This window comes from Aythya ferina (assembly GCF_964211825.1).
Source record: "Aythya ferina genome assembly, chromosome: 1".
Classification (NCBI taxonomy): Eukaryota; Metazoa; Chordata; class Aves; order Anseriformes; family Anatidae; genus Aythya; species Aythya ferina.
The window spans coordinates 11672239-11689823 of NC_140296.1; the positions used below are offsets into that span (position 1 = coordinate 11672239).

Genomic DNA, 17585 nt, shown 5'->3' on the forward strand with positions numbered 1-17585 from the left:
CTCGCTCGGCGGCGCGATTGGCCGGCCGGGCCGGAAGGGTTCCTCGCGCAGGTGGGCGCGTAGCCCCGCCCCCTGGGGAGACCGTGCTGGGAGGGGCAGGTGCGCGGGGGAAGCTAAGCAGGGCCGGGCGGGGGGCGAGCGTGGATGGGAGACCCGTTGGGCTGGGTGCGCTGAGGGAGGCGGCGGCGCCGCGCTCGGGTAGGGATGGGGGAGCCAGGGGCGGTCGGGGGGGTTCCTGCTGGGTTCAACCGAGCCTCCGAGGGGTTGGGGTGGGTGTTGGGGCCCTCCCCGGGCTGTCCCTGGAGGGTTGTGGTGCCTGGAAGGCAGGGCTGGGGTGTGAGGGGTAAATGGCGGCAGCTGGCGGGTGCTGGGGTGGTGCTGGCTGTGGGGAGAAGCAGAAATTCTGCTTTAAAATGAAGCGTTTCGCCCAAATGTTGTGTTTATAAAATGCCTGTGGCTTTAGGTAATGAAATATGTGCTTAGTCCTACACAGTCTGCAGCTGGTGTCACTTCTGGTATTGGATTATGTGGTGTTTTGTAGTATGAGTGTTAATGGGGAGTTCAGCTAGTGCACGAATAACTTGTTATAAACATCATTATATCTCTGCTCCTTGCAGATGCTAACTAAAAATGAGTAAAAGCAAGGATACTGCTGAAAAAAATGTCGACGAAAGAGACGAGGACAGCGACGAGCTAGCTGAGTACACGGAGAGCTTCAACCAGCTGGAGCTGCTGGAAACGCACCGGCACCTGATTCCCGTGGGCACGCAGAGCTGCTGGTCGGGGCAGTCGGATGATGAAGATGAGGAGCAGGAGAAAAGCGAGGAATGGTATGAAATGCAAGAAAAAAAGATGGAAAAAAATCCAGAGAAACTGCTGCTCTGGGCAGCCGAAAACAATCGGGTAAGGCATTTATTCAGTGTATCACTGACAGGAATATTAGCCTGAATAGGCGTCTACAGTTTCTTCCACAATCCCAAACTTCCCTGTGTGCTCCTTTATCTGTCTGAACTACCTGGATCCAGGTTTTGCAAGGCAGTCTGAAAAGCAGCTTGCTTTTCAGTCCACAAACGCTAAAATATTTCTGGGTCAATTAGCTTGCAGAAGAAACACTTTGATTGTAGTTCAAAGTTAAAATAACAGCGCTGTTTTTAAGTTTGTATAAAACAAAAACATGCCAGACCCTTTCTTCAAGGCAGGTAAGCCTTTTAACTGGGGTGGAGAGGGCATATTTGAAGCTTTATTTTCTTCAAAGCTACTTGTACAGAGAATGTGTGACTGTTTTCCTATCTCTTTCTTGGATAAGAAGTTCTTCATTTTTTCAGTAATAACTAACTTCTAATTAGCTAAGTTTGTTCTTAACTTCCAAGAATAAAGTGGAGATTCCTGATGGGTACCTTATTACACCCATGTGTGCATTTATTTTCATTGATTGCCTTTGTTATATGCACAAGATCCACCTATAGTTTTGTGGAGGCTTGTGTTTCTTCACAGTGAATGGGGAAGTCTGAGGCACTGCTGCTAAATGCCCAAAGCTAAGTGGGGCAAACCGTGGTTGTGTGTTTTTGTGCCAGTCTGAGCTGGATATCTGTTTATTTTAGGTAACCATAACTGGTTTCATTTTAAAATTTTGTGTTATGTAGTCCTGGGAGTGAGAGAAACTGCTTTTTCCTAAAAGATCTAAAGATGGGTAGAACACCAGAAGCAATGCATCTTGTTTGCTGAGTTTCTTAATAAATTACTGTTTCACTTCAATAGCTGAGTACAGTGAGGAGGCTCCTTTCCGAAAAGCTGGCCCCCATTAACGCTCGTGACGAAGACCAGTACACCCCTCTGCATCGAGCTGCCTACAGCGGGCACTTGGACATGGCACGGGAATTGGTCGCCCAAGGGGCAGATGTTCACGCGCAGACAGTGGATGGCTGGACGCCCCTGCACAGCGCGTGCAAGTGGAACAACACGAAAGTGGCCTCGTTCTTGCTTCAGCAGGGCGCAGACATCAATGCCCAGACAAACGGCTTGCTGACACCGCTGCATATCGCCGCGGGGAACAAAAACAGCAGAGAAACCCTGGAACTTTTGCTGATGAATCGCTACGTGAAAGCAGACCTGAAAAATAACCTGGATGAAACTGCCCTCGACATCGCCAGGAGGACTGATGTATATCACTACCTTTTCGAAATAGTAGAAGACTGCATAAACGCTGTGACCCCTTAAAAGTTGTGGTTAGACTTGTGGATGTGGGTTTTCCTACCTCTTGTCTGTCACGCAGCGTGCTGCATGCTTGTCAGTGGTGGTCTGTCCCTACGCAACAAGGCTTTCAGTTCAGAGACTTGGGTGTTCTTCAGCCAGGTTACTTCCTGCAAATCAACTCAGTGCTTTCCCTCATACTTTGAAATGTTATTTCTGTTATCGAGGTATTCAGAAAATCTCAGTGATTTCAGTGAGTCTGTTTAATTAGTGCAAATTTGAAGGGACTTTTGTAATTGGTCCAAAACAATGTCAAAGCAAGAGGGAAAACTGGACTATTTCTGTGAAAGAATTCAGGCTTGGTTATACAAAATTTATTACAGCTCAAGAGAAAATTATTTTTTCAGAAATTTAATTTTTTAAGAAATTGCATGAAAGCTCAGTATGAATGTAACTTATTTGGGTGATACACAAAATGCTGTGATCTGTTGTAAGGCCTATTATAAAATAAAACTGTCAACCCTACGTATTTTATTGTCGTATTTTTAATTGAAATCTCAATAATCAATGTGATTGCCTGTTCATAAATCAAAAGAATTATTCATAGGAACCTCAACTGTGTGAGGATGAACAGGCAACATGTTATTGTGCCTAATTATTTAAAGCTAGTATTGCTAATTCTAGCCAGTCAAATCTGTCAAACCTTTTGGATCCCAAACTCAGATTTGACTGCCATGGCTTAACCAAACTGAAGTTGGTGGAGGTTGGTTGGTAAAGCAGTGTATTGCACAGGAATTAGCATACTACAGGATTTCCCATGGTAAAGGCATGCGGTGTTAGAGCTTCAACTTTCCCATTTATAATGTAGGAGTGGAGAAACTTGCTTCTCTTTGTTAATCAAATTGAACTAGAAAATGAATGTAAGACCTGGAATACGGTCTCAGCAAGACAGCTGTAAGAAAACCTCTTGTCCTGTGCAGACACCTTACTGAGTGATCCCAAGCTCCTTCCAGACACCACTAACAGGTCTGAAGCACACTTGTAGCAGCAGCAGCAAGGCTGGAATGTGTCAGCCTTTGTCCTCTGAGGCATTTATTTGGTCCTCTGATCAAGCATCTTTGGAGGGCATGTCCACCACCCTGGCTTTCTTGCCCTGTGTTGTGCTTCTGTTTAAAAAAAAAAATAATAGAGAACTTCCTTTGAAACGTGAATTGTACAAAGTAATTTTTAATGGTTAGTATTTTGAAAGCTTGGTTTCAGGATATCTGTGACCAATATACACTTTGAAACACATTAAGGGAAGACAGATTGCATTGTGCATTGGTTTAACTAGATGTGGCTTGTATCTTACAGATTCTCACTCCTTGTATGCCAAGTTTTGGCTTCAAGGAAGCTGTCACAGGGCAAATCTCTGCTGGGTGAGTGGGACAGCTTGCTGGTGTGCTCATCTGCTGCTATCTGGTAGCACTCTGCTTGCTGTGGTACCTGCAAGATGCTCTTCTTCATACCATGCACAGCAGCAGGATGAGTGGAGTCAAAATGCCACCTCAGTCCTATCAAAGTTTCAAGGTGCCTTATATTACAAAAAGTGCTATTAAAATCAAGCAAATGCTCCTGTAAGTCGATCTGGTCAAGCTGGATCCTTCCATCTTTATCAGTCTCAGTCTGAAGACTGACATAAAATGTGACATCCTTTTAAAAGTTAGGGTAGTGGCAACACTTTCTAGGGACACAAAGCACTAATGATGCATGTGCATACCAACGTGTAACGCTGACTGCCCCACATGAGTGATGTTTAATGATAAACCATTTACTGTAGCCTGCCCTGTGCCCCATGGCAGCGTGAGGCAACCCTAGGTCCCCACACAGCGACCCCGGGACGCCTTTGCACCGGGGGCTCATCCGTTATTTTTTTTTACTAAAAAGAACCAGAGGTAAAAGGCCAAAGGTCTTTTTTTTTAGGTCAAAGTGGAAGGGGCAAAACACCCCGGCGCTGACAGAAGGAAGAAAGAGACAGCACAGCCCGGTACAGAACATCACCTCTAGGGCAGCCACAAGATGGCGCCGGGCAGCCGCTGGCGGGGCGCAGCCCGCCCGTCCCCGCCCGTCCCCGCTCCTGTGGCAACGGAGCCGCGCGGCTCGCAGCCGGCCGGGCACGGTGGCCATGAGGGCGGCGAGCGGCCAGCAGCCGGCGGGGGAAGCCGAGGAGACGGGCAGCGATGGCCGCGGCGAGGCGGCGAGAAGCGGGCAGCCCTGTGAGCGCGGCGGCCCCCGGCTCGCCTCACTGCGCGCCGCGCCCGGGCAGCCGCTTCCCTGCCCCTTCCCCGCCGCAGGGTCCCCTCCCCGGCTCTCTGGGCACCACGGGGGTGGGCTCCGGCTTCTTCCTCAGGGGTCCTGCCCCGTCATGGGTCCCCAGAAAGCTTTGGAGGGTGAGGATGGGGAAGGAAAGCGTCGCATCCCTCCCCAGGCCGCCTCCGTGGTGGCCTCATGCAGGGCTGCACCGCTGAGCGCTGCCTTTTTTTAGGGGTAACATGTTGTGAGGCGTCCCCTTCAGCAAGGACATCTTGGGGGCTTCCTTCATCTCCCCCTGGAAGCTCTCTGCTCCAGCTGGGGCTGCTGATGGAGGGACCCCATCGTCCCTTCTCCCAGGTGCCTGGCAGTTGCCTGGGCTCGCTGCCATGGATTTCACCTCCCTCTGAATCCTGCAGTGCTCCCCTTTAGGTACCCACTGTGAGGAATCCCTTGTGGGTCCCAGCATGTCTGAACCCTATCACGTCTGTAAATTTGTCATAAGGTGTGTGAAAGATAAAGTAGAATGGGACAGGATGAAATTACATTCAGCAAAATATACTGAGATTGGGGTGGGAGACGTGAGTAAATAACTGGTTCTTTTGTAATGTGTTTTGCTAACAGGGAAGAAATTTGTGAATGTTGAGCCATCTAGGAGAGTTAAAGAAATCCTTCAAGAAGAGCTTTATTTACAGAAAGAAGAATACCACATTAAACATCCAGCTGCAGGTAATCCTCCTTACGAGCAAATGAAAAGTGTTCATCAGGGCAAATGGAACAGAAGATGTTTTGAGAACTGCAGCAAAATTACTGATTATAACAAACAACCCCACCAAAAAACCAACCAACCAACCAAACAACAACAACAACAAAAACAGCCTAGAACATTCATGTAATGATCTGGGGAACATTCAGAAACAGAAGAATTTCATATAGTCTCTACTATTTTTTAGCCTGAAATTATTGGGAACATAATTATTGAGAACATGTAATTCCATATGATCTATCAGTTTAATAAAACAGAAGCAAATACCAAGTGCTAGGGAGGTTTATTACATCCTTCTTTGAAAGAGGTGCTGTAGTTATTAGAATACTTCATCCAATTCTGAAGTTGGTGTTGAAAAGAAGAAGTTGAGGTAAGAATGAATAAGGTTAGATAAAGGACAGGAAAACAGTGAAGGCAATTAGAAAATCAGTCTGTTCAGGCAGTTTGAAGGGTATGGAACTACTTGACTATAGTAGGCAAATGAGGAAATGGAAGTCTACGAGGGAACAAGGTGTTTGGTCTAGATAAGAAACTTAATTCTGAGAACTGGAGGTAAAAATTAAAAATCAGAATAAAAATAATTAGCATTTTTTAACAAAAAGAGCCTAATGATGGAACAATTTAACAAAGATCAATTAGATTCTCCACTTTAATATAAATTTTAAATATTTTCCATATAAACAACCCTAGTCCGAGCTCATTTGCTAGTTGTGATGCAGAAATGAGTATAAAGCCATGTGACCTACGTGGGATATAACTTACATTGTGGTGGTTTTCTCTTGCAGCCATAGAACTATTCATCTAATTGTAGAAATTTATTTTTCAGAAATTTGCAATGTTTAAGGATAGGACAGCTGATCTGTTTGACTGCAAGGTCTGACTGTCTGTACTGGTCAAGCTGCTGTACCTCAGGAGGTGCCTCTCTGCAGAGCCTGCTGAATAAAGCTGGTTCTTGCAGCTTCCCTCATTAGTTTGTTCTAGTGGCTGGCATGTTAAAAAATCATGCCTAATTAATAGCGCTACGTTTCACTGCAGGCTACACAAGTAGAAAAGGTGACTGTTAAATGAAGCCAAATTATACCTCTTTTGAGCAGAGTTAGGATTTACATATATTGTGTATTTTCACTTCTTTGAAGAAAACATTTCTCTAGCTGTATGCTTGCAAATATATTTCTGTCAGGACACAGCCTCTCCTCAAGTTTTGGTAGGGCTTTTAAGAACCGTCCTGCTGAAAAAGCCCTTGGCAACTGCCTGCAAGGGGTATTCTGTGATTCTGTATCCTCTTGAAGCAAAAAAAAAAAAAAACCCACAAACATACACATGAATTAAGGGGACTGCAAAACCTTGGTTTTTGGGGATACTGTAGGCTTCAGTGTGGTGGAAGTTGACTGAGGCCTAGTAGAAGGACTTCTTGTCCAGGGGTGTAGTGATAGGGCAAGGACTAATGGATTTAAACTAAAAGAGGAGAGATTTAGATTAGATGTAAGGAAGAAGTTCGTCCCTCAGAGGGTGGTGAGGCCCTGGCACAGGCTGCCCAGAGAAGCTGTGGATGCCCCATCCCTGGAAGTGCTCAAGGCCAGGCTGGATGGGTCTTTGGGCAGCCTGGGCTGGTGGGAGGTGTCCCTGCCCATGGCAGGGGGTTGGAACTGGGTGGGCTTTAAGATCCCTTCCAACCCAAACCATTCTGTGATTATATGAATAATTGTGATTGGTACAGTTCAGCTCCTTGCCTTTGTTGGGTCCTTTGTTGATAGTCCTTTTTTTAGTATCCAGGATCTTCTTCGAGAGAAGTTATGTATACACTGTAATGAAAGTTGCTTGCAGTCAGTATTTGATAGCTTAAGCAGTTTAGAGTCTCAACATCTCTCCATGTGAGTGTTATGTCTAGCACTTAACTTGTTTTTAGCTCTTTAAGAACTCTGACCAATTGTTTTGCCTCCCCTTTTAAAATGTAAATTACAAATCTGATCACGTTATTTCAGTATTTGTATCACTAGTATCCTGGAGAGAATCATCTACTTATTTTAATTTACTTCTCTACTAAAATCTAGAGCTAACATAAGCCAGGGATGTTGAACTATTTGCCAACTGTTACTCCTAAATCCATAACATGTGAATTATATGTATTTCATCTTTTGAATATATAATACATAATTCATCTTTTGCGCCATAATACATGATTCCTGTTCTGTAGCCCCACATTCTTTTCTACAGAGTAAACCTGTTCCTTGGTTATACTAAGCTGTGTTTTGTTGCAATAGGCCTGCTGTTGTCTTTCTTAATCATTACACCCTCCACAAATGTGGCAAGGGTAATTTAGCCTTTATTTCCAAATCTGGAAAATTTTGGAAAAAAAAATATCTGTCTTGTCTTTTGTGGGATGAAGACCCAAGTGTAGATTTACTCAAAGTGAATTTCAAACAATTGGATTCACAGATGAAAATGTACAAAAGTTAGGTGATGTAACCGGTATTCTGTCAAGTTTAAAGACCATCTGAACCTGCAACTGCATTGCTCTGGTTAGGCTCCTTAGGCAATTACAGCACACAGGCAAACAAACTACTTATGTAAGCTCTGTTTATAGTAAATGGAGAAAAGAAAAAGACATTTTGAAAATATAATTCTTGTCCTAGATACCTACCTCTGCATGAGTGATGCTCTGTAAGTGCCTGTTCTGTGCCCAGTTTCTGTAAAGGGGATCTGGGCAAGTAGCTGAGCTGCAGATGTTAACATTGGTTTGCTCGATCTGCTCATGTCTGATGTTACTAAGAGCTTAACACACCTATTTTGGACTGCATTCATCTGCCAGTGGATCAAAAGAGGAAGGCTTCAATTTGATCACATGAGTGGATGCTACAAAATACACTCTCATGATTTCTGGATATTCTCACAATGAAATGCATGTTACAGAGGCTTAAAGTACTTCAGATAAAACAGAACCACCAAAAAATATTTGTCAGGGGAATGTATAAAATCTGTGTATAAGAAGTTCCGTGTATAATGGTATGTAGAACACGGTAGTTACAAGCTATGCTTACCGTAATAATGCTATGGATAAAAAGGTCAATTAGGTGTCAGCGTGCAAATTACTCAGCAAGAGCCTAGTTCCTTTTTCATTAGTATGCATCTAGAGAATTAGAGATGTTCCACAAGTGGCCAGGGCTTTGATTAAAAAACAACTGTCAGGTTGGAGGGTTACTGATTTACACAGTTCAGATGATTCATAAGCTTACTGTTTTACAAAAATTAGATTACTGGTAAATTGTAACCTTTCTACAAAATAAACTAGCTTTTTTTTTTTTTTCCCCTGCTATTGTTTTTATGAGGCCGTTTGGTATTCCAGTATGACCAATAAACCAGATTGGTTGCACTTACAGTATTACTGCTGTTTCTTATACATTATAGATCAGCTACATCTTGCTTCAGTTAGCCTAGTAGTCCTAAGCTGTTCCACAGGCACTAACGAGCAACGTACACCTTTAGCAATCCAAATTCCTCTCTGAAGATGTCAATCTGGTTTTCATTAATTATGGAGGATGATTACAGTGTTCTCCCTATTTGTACCGTACTGACCAAAGGGACTGTCTTCTAAATGTTACATTCATCTAGAACAAGTTGTAACAGGATTGTTTTAACAAATTATTAACAGTGGCTCTGGAAGGAATTTGGAGTCTGAAAAAGAATTTCTCCATCGGAGGCCTGAAACCAGCATCCCAGAACAGAAATGGTTTGCTCTTACAGCCTCGGTTCTACTCAAGGCATGCAGCAATGAGAAGTAAGAGTCAACAATAAAAAACTTTTCGCTGTAACACCTCACTTTAAAGTTGCAGGATAATATGATTTGGTAATTCATAGATATCTCACTGGACTGCAGATCTATTTTGTTCAAAGTTATTTTTCCATCAACTCACCTATAGGGCCTTAGAGTAATCACAGCTGGGCATCTTTATTAAGCAGCCAGCAGACTTGAAATCTTTGCAGAAGAAACCTGTTTAGGATTGCTGTGTTGAGTCACCTCATTTAATATTCTGAAACCTTCTGCAAATGTGGGGAATAATCACTTCTTTCCTATGAATGGGTGGTGATGTAGGTAATGAACCTTACTTCCCCTTCACATTCAGCCTTAATGCTTGGAAAAGCCCTCCTCCATCACGTCTCCTGAAAGGAGATTGATCTAGGAACCATTTCAGGCATTTTCACATTTGCCTGTTTTTGCATAGCAAATTGCCATTTGCAGTTGGTGCTCTGGGGCACATATTTCTATCTTTGCAGTCGCTGGAATGTGGCTTCTGTGGAATGGATCTATTCCTTACGAGCTGGTTGCTTTCAGCTATCTTCTCCATGTGCCCATCTTCTCTCTTTTGCTGGAATGTGTTAACTTTGCAGTGGGAAATGAGAGCTTCCAACCCTGAGGAAATAGAGTTCATTAGCTTTATAAGAAGAATATTATTAGTGCCATGAGGTTGCAGAATATACAAGCTCAGCATATTGGCCATTAGACGAAGCTGCCTGTCATGTTCTCAGGGGATAGTGGCTTAAGAATGCAGTTAACTGCATGAGTTTTATATCAGCACCTCTTTCTTACTGTCTTGATCTGAGCTCTGGAGATACTGGCACCTTAAAAATTATCCCCTTTTGCCCGTAAATTATTTACTAGCACAAATTAGTCTTCCAAGTCTGTTTTGATGTGTCAAACATTAAAATGACCGTGTATGGAAATGTAGATCTGTATTTATAAGATGTTGAAGATAGTCCTGGTTGGATAGGGAATTATTTTCTCTTTATAGTTATTTCTATTCATAGCTTCACGCTGCTTTTTTACCTGTTGTAGTAGCCAAAACTGATCCATATTTCAGTTAGTGAAGGTGTCACAATCCAAAAATTACAGAATGCTTCTGATGACAAAAATGTATTGCTGTGAAATTTGACATTTTTATAGGTTTCTCTATTGCAGAGTGATTGTAAGTTCCAGCAGAAGATCGTAATATATAGTCGAAGAGATGCCTTAACATTCCTTATGCTGGATCTATTCATAAACCCAGCAGTTCTAGGCCAAGAGTTTGTGATTCAATTTCTAGCTTGATTTAATAAAATGTTAACATAAATAAGCCTGTGATGTCTCTATTTATGGAAGAGTTGTCATAGTGTTAAAGAACGACAGAGGCAGCATGGAACCTGAAATAACCTTAACTTAACTCTCACTTGTAACTGTCATTGCTGTGAGGTAATACCAAATGATCCTTAGTTTGTATTTATTGTATTATTACAGAATTTGTGTATATATTTATTGTATTGTCACAGAACTTCAGAAACAGTCCTAGATCCCTCAAGGTACTGTACAAAAGCAGGACAAAAGAGAGCTTCAAAAGGTCATGGGTGGGTGGGGGAGGTACCAGAGGACTGGCAGAAGGAAATGGCACTCCACTCTTCGGGAAGGGATGGAAGAAGGTTCAGGCACCTACTGGCTGGTTAGCTTTCCCTCACTCCCTGGGGAGATGATGAAGCAAATAATTTTGGAAGTCATTTCCAAACATACCAAGGACAGAGGGTGGCTGGGAGTAGCCAAAAAGGATTTACAAAGGGGAAATTGTGCTTGACAACTCCAATACCCTTCTGCAACGAGATGATTTGTGTGATGGACAATGGGAGAGCAGGTGGTGTGTTGTTTTCTTTGACTTTAACAAAGCTTCTTGACACTCTCCACTCCAACATCCTCGCAGACACACTGATGAAGTTACACGTTATATGAACGGGTAAGGAGGTGGAGTGAAAACTGCCTGAACAGCCAGGCTCCCAAGGTTGGGATGAGGAGCATGAAGTCCAGCTGGAGAAGAGTAACTAACTGAGAAGCCCAGGGGTTGACTCTGTTTAACATCTTCATCAGGGACCTGGGCAATGGGATGGAGTTCACTCTCAGCAAGCTTATGGAGAGTACAAAATGAAGAAGAGTGTTTGATACACCAGATGGGCGTGCAGCTATTCCAAAGGAACTCAATGGGCTGCAGAACTGGGCACAGAAGAACTTCATGAACTGCAACCCAGAGAAATACCCCATCCTGCACTTGGGGAGGAATAATCCTCTGCACTGCGACAGGCTGGAGGTTCACAGGCTGGAAAGCAGCTTGGTGGAGTTGGCATCCTGCTGGACAAGCTGCTTTCCAGCAGCTGGGAGTGCTTAGGCTCTTTGAGGTCTAAGAACCTCTAGGAAGAGATGAGATCCATCTCAACAAGTGAGGCAAAAGCTCTGTTTGTACAGAACCTAAAAGGATCCATGATTGTTTCTTAAGTGCTGTGATAATAGAAGGACTCCACAGTAACGATTGCCGTGAGGCTGGCCAACCTGGGCAGAGCTATAATTAGAAATAACCGGGGAGGGAGATGATGACCCACAGTCGAACGAGGCTGGTGAGCATGATGTCTTCTCATTTAGCAATCTAAATTAATGATCAGTCTATGCCGTATTTATAAAATAACTGTAGCACATTCTTTTCCAAATTAGTAATACTTTGCACGCTACAGTTTTCATTGTCAGAAATCTTTCCAGACGTCCATCCTGCAATAAGATATTGAGTGCTACTGTCTTTTTGAAGGAGGAAACTGTTTTGTACAGTGAAAAAAATTAACTGATGGGTAATTACAGATCAGAGTTGAAAAGTTCTTTCTTTCCAGTGCCAGCTCAAACTGATAATTCATGTCACTCTTAAGACATTCATGTGATCCTAGGAGGTGGAGGTGGGATTTGTTTGTGGGACTCTGAGATTCTGATGAAGGATCTGAATATTGTTAAGAAAATAACATTTTCTTATTCAGAAATGTTATATTCTTACTCAGATATTATCAATATCTGAGTATTGTTAAGAAAAAAGAGTCTCAGTGACAACTTTATGAAACTAGACTTTCTGTTTGTTGGCTTTTTTATGGTTATCTGTGAATGAAAAGGGATGTTTGTTTTTTGATTGCCTGGAAGTCTTTTCAAATACTAAAAAATTGGTTTTATTTTGGTATCAGTGATAAGGAGAAAAAAAAAAAAAACAAAAAAACAAACAACTTAGTTGGCTTAAAGGTAACAATTTTCAGCATTTCTATTTGACTTCTAAATAATAAAACAATAAAACTATTGGCACTGAAAATTGCACCTGAGGCACGAGAGGATTTGCAGCTTTTGAAAACATTATTCTTAGTTTTCAGATGCAAATTTGATCATGAAGCACACAATGATGTTTCAGAAGCGCTGGGTTATCAGACAGAGGCTTTGATTAACTTTGCTGCATCTCCCTGCTGCTCCTTGCTTCATTTTAATTCAAGCCTCCTCCGCCTGTTTGCTCATTCTTAGTCATTATTTTCTTTGTGATCTTATTTTAAAACTTGCCAAATGAAAACGCTTTCTGGGTTCATCACAGATTTCTGCACTAGCTCAGTTTTGCTACAACAAAAACAGATTTGTGAAATTCATTGATGCCTTTGCTTCCTTTTCATGCAACTTTGTACAACGGAGAAATGTCTTTTAGGTCTCTTCTGCTGAATATTTTGTTATTTCTATTATAATTATAATTTATTTTAATGCCTCTCATCTTTCAATTGAACCAAACTAAGCAACATAATAATGTCATAGCAATACTATTAATATTACGTTAATATTTATAATATAATATTTAATAAAACTGGATTTCCACTAGTTTAACTGCACTCATATTTTATCACAGTCATTTTTTACTCTCTAGCTGTTCAGCTACACTTTTCTCTTGTTTTTTTTATTTCTTTTTTCAAACTAAACACTGCTGTTTTGAAAGACAACAGCTAGCATTGCTTCCACATCTTGAGTCAGTTCAAGCACTGACATCTGTCAGTGGCTTTGTCTGCACTATCAAGTAATGAGGCACAGTAGGAGGGATCAACATATTAAAGCTCCTGGTGTCGAGGGCCCCAAAACTGAGAGTTTTAGGAGATTACTTCAAACTTGAGCAAGGCTTGTCTCCTGGACTGCAACGTTGCTTCAGTGCCTGAGGTTTAGAGATGTGTGAAGAAAAGCTGTACCACAAACCCTTGCACTCAGGCCTGTGGGATGCTCTCTGGGTGAAGTGAGAGCATCAGAGCAGTCCCCTGGGAGCAGGGGTTTGCCTGCTCTGTACGGATGGCCGCAAGTCACTGCCCCTGCCACGGGTGCTGCTTACGATGCAGCCCAGTACTTCAGAAAACAAGACAGATCAAAATCCATGATAACTGCTAGTAAATACCCACAGAGCCAAACTCCAGCCTGCTGGCACACACACACACATGTCAAATTATCTGAGGATCATCTGGTTTGGGCAGGAAAGTTTTCTGCTCCGATTTTGGTTCTGATCTATGCTGGTGAACGACAAAGGTGCGTGCTGCAGTGGAAGGTAGAAGAGACAGGATCCTTCCTCCAGGGTGTGCACAGCACATCTGGTCATGCCCGTGCCTTGTCCTGGAAACGTCAACTTCACATCGTTTTAGCGCAGCGCTGCTCAGTCACAAATGGATCTGTATAGCCAGGCAGAATATTTTAACATCGCATTTGCTGCGTGTGCAGTCATGTGGGCTCGTCTGTTCGGAAGCTGCTCATCCAACGAGGCAGGCATCAGCTTTCAACTGGATTTTTTATCTCTAGTCATATTTCAGAATTTTAAACTTCCAAGCAGAAAGATCATAATCCCCAGCGTGAAACATTAGTTAATCAAACTACAGGCATTTAATTTTTATACTAAAATACAGCATGCAATTTATACAGAACAGAACTTGTATCGCTCTTTTTCACACAGGATTTAGGGTCTTACCTGGCAGAAGCTTGCATCGAAACTACAGGGACTGCTCATGATAAGAGATTTCAAAGTCATTCTTAAGTGTCATTTTGGTACCAGGTAGTTTCTGCCTCTCCTTGTAGCTGGTGACATTCTTTTAGGATAAAAAACCACCTGCATGGGGTTTCCCTGGTTGATAGAACATCTGACTTGATAGCTGTGGCTGAAGATAAAGCATCCTTTGGTACCTTTTAAACCATGTTTTCAAGACAGTCAACAAGTAACTTCAAAGAGTCTTCTAGGCCTAAATACTGCTCATGTGTGACAAAACGGTGAGTCAGAGTACAAGAGGAAGCCAGCTGGGAAGCTCTAGGCAAAAACATTAACTGCTGTTAGAAACTGCAAACATTTAGCCTTCAAATAAGCAAAATGTTTTTTTTTTTATTATTTTGCAACAGACTCATTACTAACAGACAGCATTTTTTTTTTTAATTCCTGTCTATCAGCAACAGTGGAGCTTACTGCTGTTTCCATGGAGTGGTTCAGCCATGGATCTCCCATTTGCGTATAGAGTACCAAGAAGTCTGTGTGGTCTTTGGGCCACAGAGCGACAGCCTGGGCTGGTTGACCTCCAAAAGCAGGCAAGATCAGGTCTGTTCCCTCTGGGATATCTGCAGGCATCTGGTAATGCTACTCGGTCTTCATCACGCTGTACTTCCCATCAGCGGCAGTGGGTGTGTTTCCCAAGCCAGAGTGAAAAAAGCTGCTTGAAAAAAAACCCTCTCTTTATGAAAAAGAAATTTTGTAAAGAAAAGTGCTGCTCTAGTCCCCACGTTCCTAGCTCTGGTTGAGGTGCAATTTGCGAAAGAAAGGGTATAAGGGACACAGTCATGTTTCCTTTTGCTTGTTTTTTTGTTGTTTTTTCAAAGTTGTTGCTGCTTGTCTTACAAGAACTTCCCTGATGAGTTGTCCTGAAACATTTCATAAACTGGAATGAAAGACAACATTGTTGCTGACTTCACTACGTGCAGGACTGGGCCTGGCATGATCAATAGAATCTACTTGCCTGGGCTGTGGAACTGGAACGGCTTACCAACAAATCTGCAAAACCAGAAATGAAAACTTGATTAGACAAGTACGATCTGGTTCAGCTTCCTCCAAACCCATAGATCAAATTTATGTTCTTGGAGGAAAACAGATGCCATTGCGGCTCATACAATCAAATTTATTGGGCGAATCATAATTCCACAAAAGTCAGTTGAGCTCTTCCACTGATTTTTATGGGTCCCAAATTTCTCACATTATCTGCAGAAGCAGCTAAAGAAACAAAATTATTTGCAGTAGAGTTGTTGACCACTTTGAATCTTTCATTAATGCAGGCAAGGGATTGTGCTCATTTTAGGTAGTGTTCATTGTATTGGATGGGTTGTGGGCTGCTTTCATGAGCTGATTTCAAGTACAGCTCATGCACTCAGAGGATTTGGGTCTGTTAGCATTGCATTTCCACATGCTTACAGTTTTTAACTGTGGTAAAAAAAAAGTCCCAGATCCCCATTTTGTGACTAAAATCAGCATTGTTTGTCAAGGCAGGTCCTATGTTTATTGCATTATCGTTTTATTTTGCTGCTGTTGGCTAGCACACTATATTGAAGACAATACTAAATTAGAAAAGGGGATTGTCATGCTGGTTTGAACAACTTCAGAGAGGACTGGAGAAGCTTGGACTGAGCCAGCAGAAATGTTGGGGAATTCAGCAAGGAGAAGTACGAAGTTCTGTGTGTACAACAGAAAAGCCCCGTGCACTGGTACAGGCTGGGAACTGACTGGCTGATAAACAACCACACTGTGAGGGACCAGGTGAACAGCGAGTAAAATGTGAGCCAACAGTGAGCCCTCCTTGAAAGGAAAGCAAGCCATATGCTGGGCAACATCTGGTGTATGTGCAGCGGGTTGAGGAAAGTAGTTGTCCCCCTGCACTCAGCACTGGTGAGGGGACACCTGGTATATTGTGTCCACTTTCCAGCCTCCCAGTTCGAGGTTCGAAGTTGAGAATATGGAGAAGGTCCAGTGGAAGGCTACCGAGATGATGAGGGGTCCTACAGCACATAACTGAGGTTGAGGGAGGTGGACTTTGTTTAGTCTTGTGGAAAGGAAGCAAAGGGATGATTTAATAGCAGCCAACAACTAGCTGCCTAAAGGTGTTATGAAGATGTTGGAGCTGTTCTGTCCTTGGATATAACAAGGGGCCTTAACAGCCAGAAATTACAGGTTGGGAGGTTCAGTGTTGAACAGCAGGAAAAAATTCTTCACTGAGAGGGTGGTGCAGCACTGGGACAGGCTGCCAAAGGTGTTGTGGAGTCTCTGTTCTTGAGTATTTTCAACTTGTTGCTGCTAGTCAAGCCAGCACCTATGTAAACAACGTAGCTGGTGCTGGCAGTGGTCCTCCTCTGAGCAGGTGGACCACACCTGAGGTGGACTACTCCACCCTGAGGAGGTGGATCCTCTGAGGGTGGAGTAGTGACCTCCAGAAATCCCTTCCAGCCAGCACTGGGTGTTACAGCAGAGACAATAAAATGCTTACTGTAACCACAGCTGTTGTTGTTTTTTTTCTTTGTTTGTTTGAGTGCTTAGATCATGGACAATGGAAGTCTGCAAGTGTTTTCACCTACAATTAATAAGTTTATGGACATGCACGCCCTAGTTGCTAACCTAACAGCAATCTCACCTGCAACCATTCTGTATTTTTGGGCATAAATGGGCTTGAATTGCTTTCTTTTCTAACACAGAGACAAGTCGCAGAGTCTTGACCTATGTGCTATGGAAACACTGTGCTGCTACCCAAATTGTCAGTGAGACTCTATGCCCTGCGTACCTTTGCTGTCCTCGGTGGATGTATACAAGAGGTCCTTGAATCTATAGCTGTGGGTACAAAAATGCATATACAAAAATATACAAAAATGCAGAGCCTCCAGCTCTGTACAAAGATGCTCTGAGCTGTGTGAATCAATGAAATCGTGGTTCGCTGAAACAAATGACTGGGGAAAACATCTTGGGCCTATCTGATCAAGTTTTTCACACTTTTTTTGTGTGAAGCAGAGCTGGGAAAAGCGTCACCATGGAGTTTTTTAAATAGCAGTGAGATTTAAAAAGTAAATGAAAACATATGTAGTCCTAAAAAGAATTAAAGTGACTACATAATATATAAATATATATAATATATACATACATACACATATATGCAATATATACATACATACATATATATGTAATATATACATATATATATACATACATACATACATACATACACATATATATATACTTTCCCAACTTGCTAGACCTTTTAGAGGTGCTTGAAACCGTTTGATGACTTGGCAGGAAGTCAACCTGCTGTGGCTGCCGTCTCTTCCTTTATTTTTCCTCCTTTTTGCTCAGTAACCGATTTATTCACGACTTTGCTCGACCTCACCCTCGGAACCGTGACGGCTCGAAAAGAGACCCCCCCCTCCCCTTCTTCTTCCCAAGTACTCCCCGGGAACCAGCGTGCCCGGGCCGTGGGGGAGAGCCCTTTCTGCCGACCC

General features: G+C 42.8%; 3 protein-coding genes across 4 annotated transcripts in view; 2 read left to right on the plus strand and 1 right to left on the minus strand.

Annotated features, from left to right (window-relative positions):
- Nucleotides 1–17585, minus strand: part of TAF1D (TATA-box binding protein associated factor, RNA polymerase I subunit D) — a 365188-nt gene that overhangs the window by 216600 nt on the left and 131003 nt on the right. The window lies entirely within an intron of this gene.
- Nucleotides 14–2715, plus strand: ANKRD49 (ankyrin repeat domain 49). 2 transcript variants are annotated; one of them, XM_084506239.1, is made up of 3 exons: nt 14–99; nt 618–903; nt 1759–2715. In XM_084506239.1, exons 2-3 carry the CDS (start codon nt 631–633, stop codon nt 2215–2217), a joined length of 732 nt encoding a protein of 243 aa, XP_084362365.1. In that variant the 5' UTR covers nt 14–99; nt 618–630; the 3' UTR covers nt 2218–2715. The 2 variants fall into 2 exon arrangements, with proteins under 2 accessions (XP_084362365.1, XP_084362366.1); XM_084506240.1 differs by having other exon boundaries at nt 98–198.
- On the plus strand, nt 4355–10663 carry LOC311430140 (uncharacterized protein C11orf97 homolog; the record flags this gene model as incomplete). Its single annotated transcript, XM_084506545.1, has 4 exons — nt 4355–4445; nt 5104–5208; nt 8895–9020; nt 10547–10663. 4 exons carry the CDS (start codon nt 4355–4357, stop codon nt 10564–10566), a joined length of 342 nt encoding a protein of 113 aa, XP_084362671.1. The 3' UTR covers nt 10567–10663.

What these genes read in the sequence shown, in the direction of transcription:
- ANKRD49 (XM_084506239.1), top strand. Translation starts at nt 631, where the DNA reads ATGAGTAAAAGCAAGGATACTGCTGAAAAAAATGTCGACGAAAGAGAC. An exon ending in GGGCAGCCGAAAACAATCGG is followed by an intron (nt 904 to 1,758) that starts GTAAGGCATTTA and finishes TCACTTCAATAG; the next exon opens with CTGAGTACAGTGAGGAGGCT.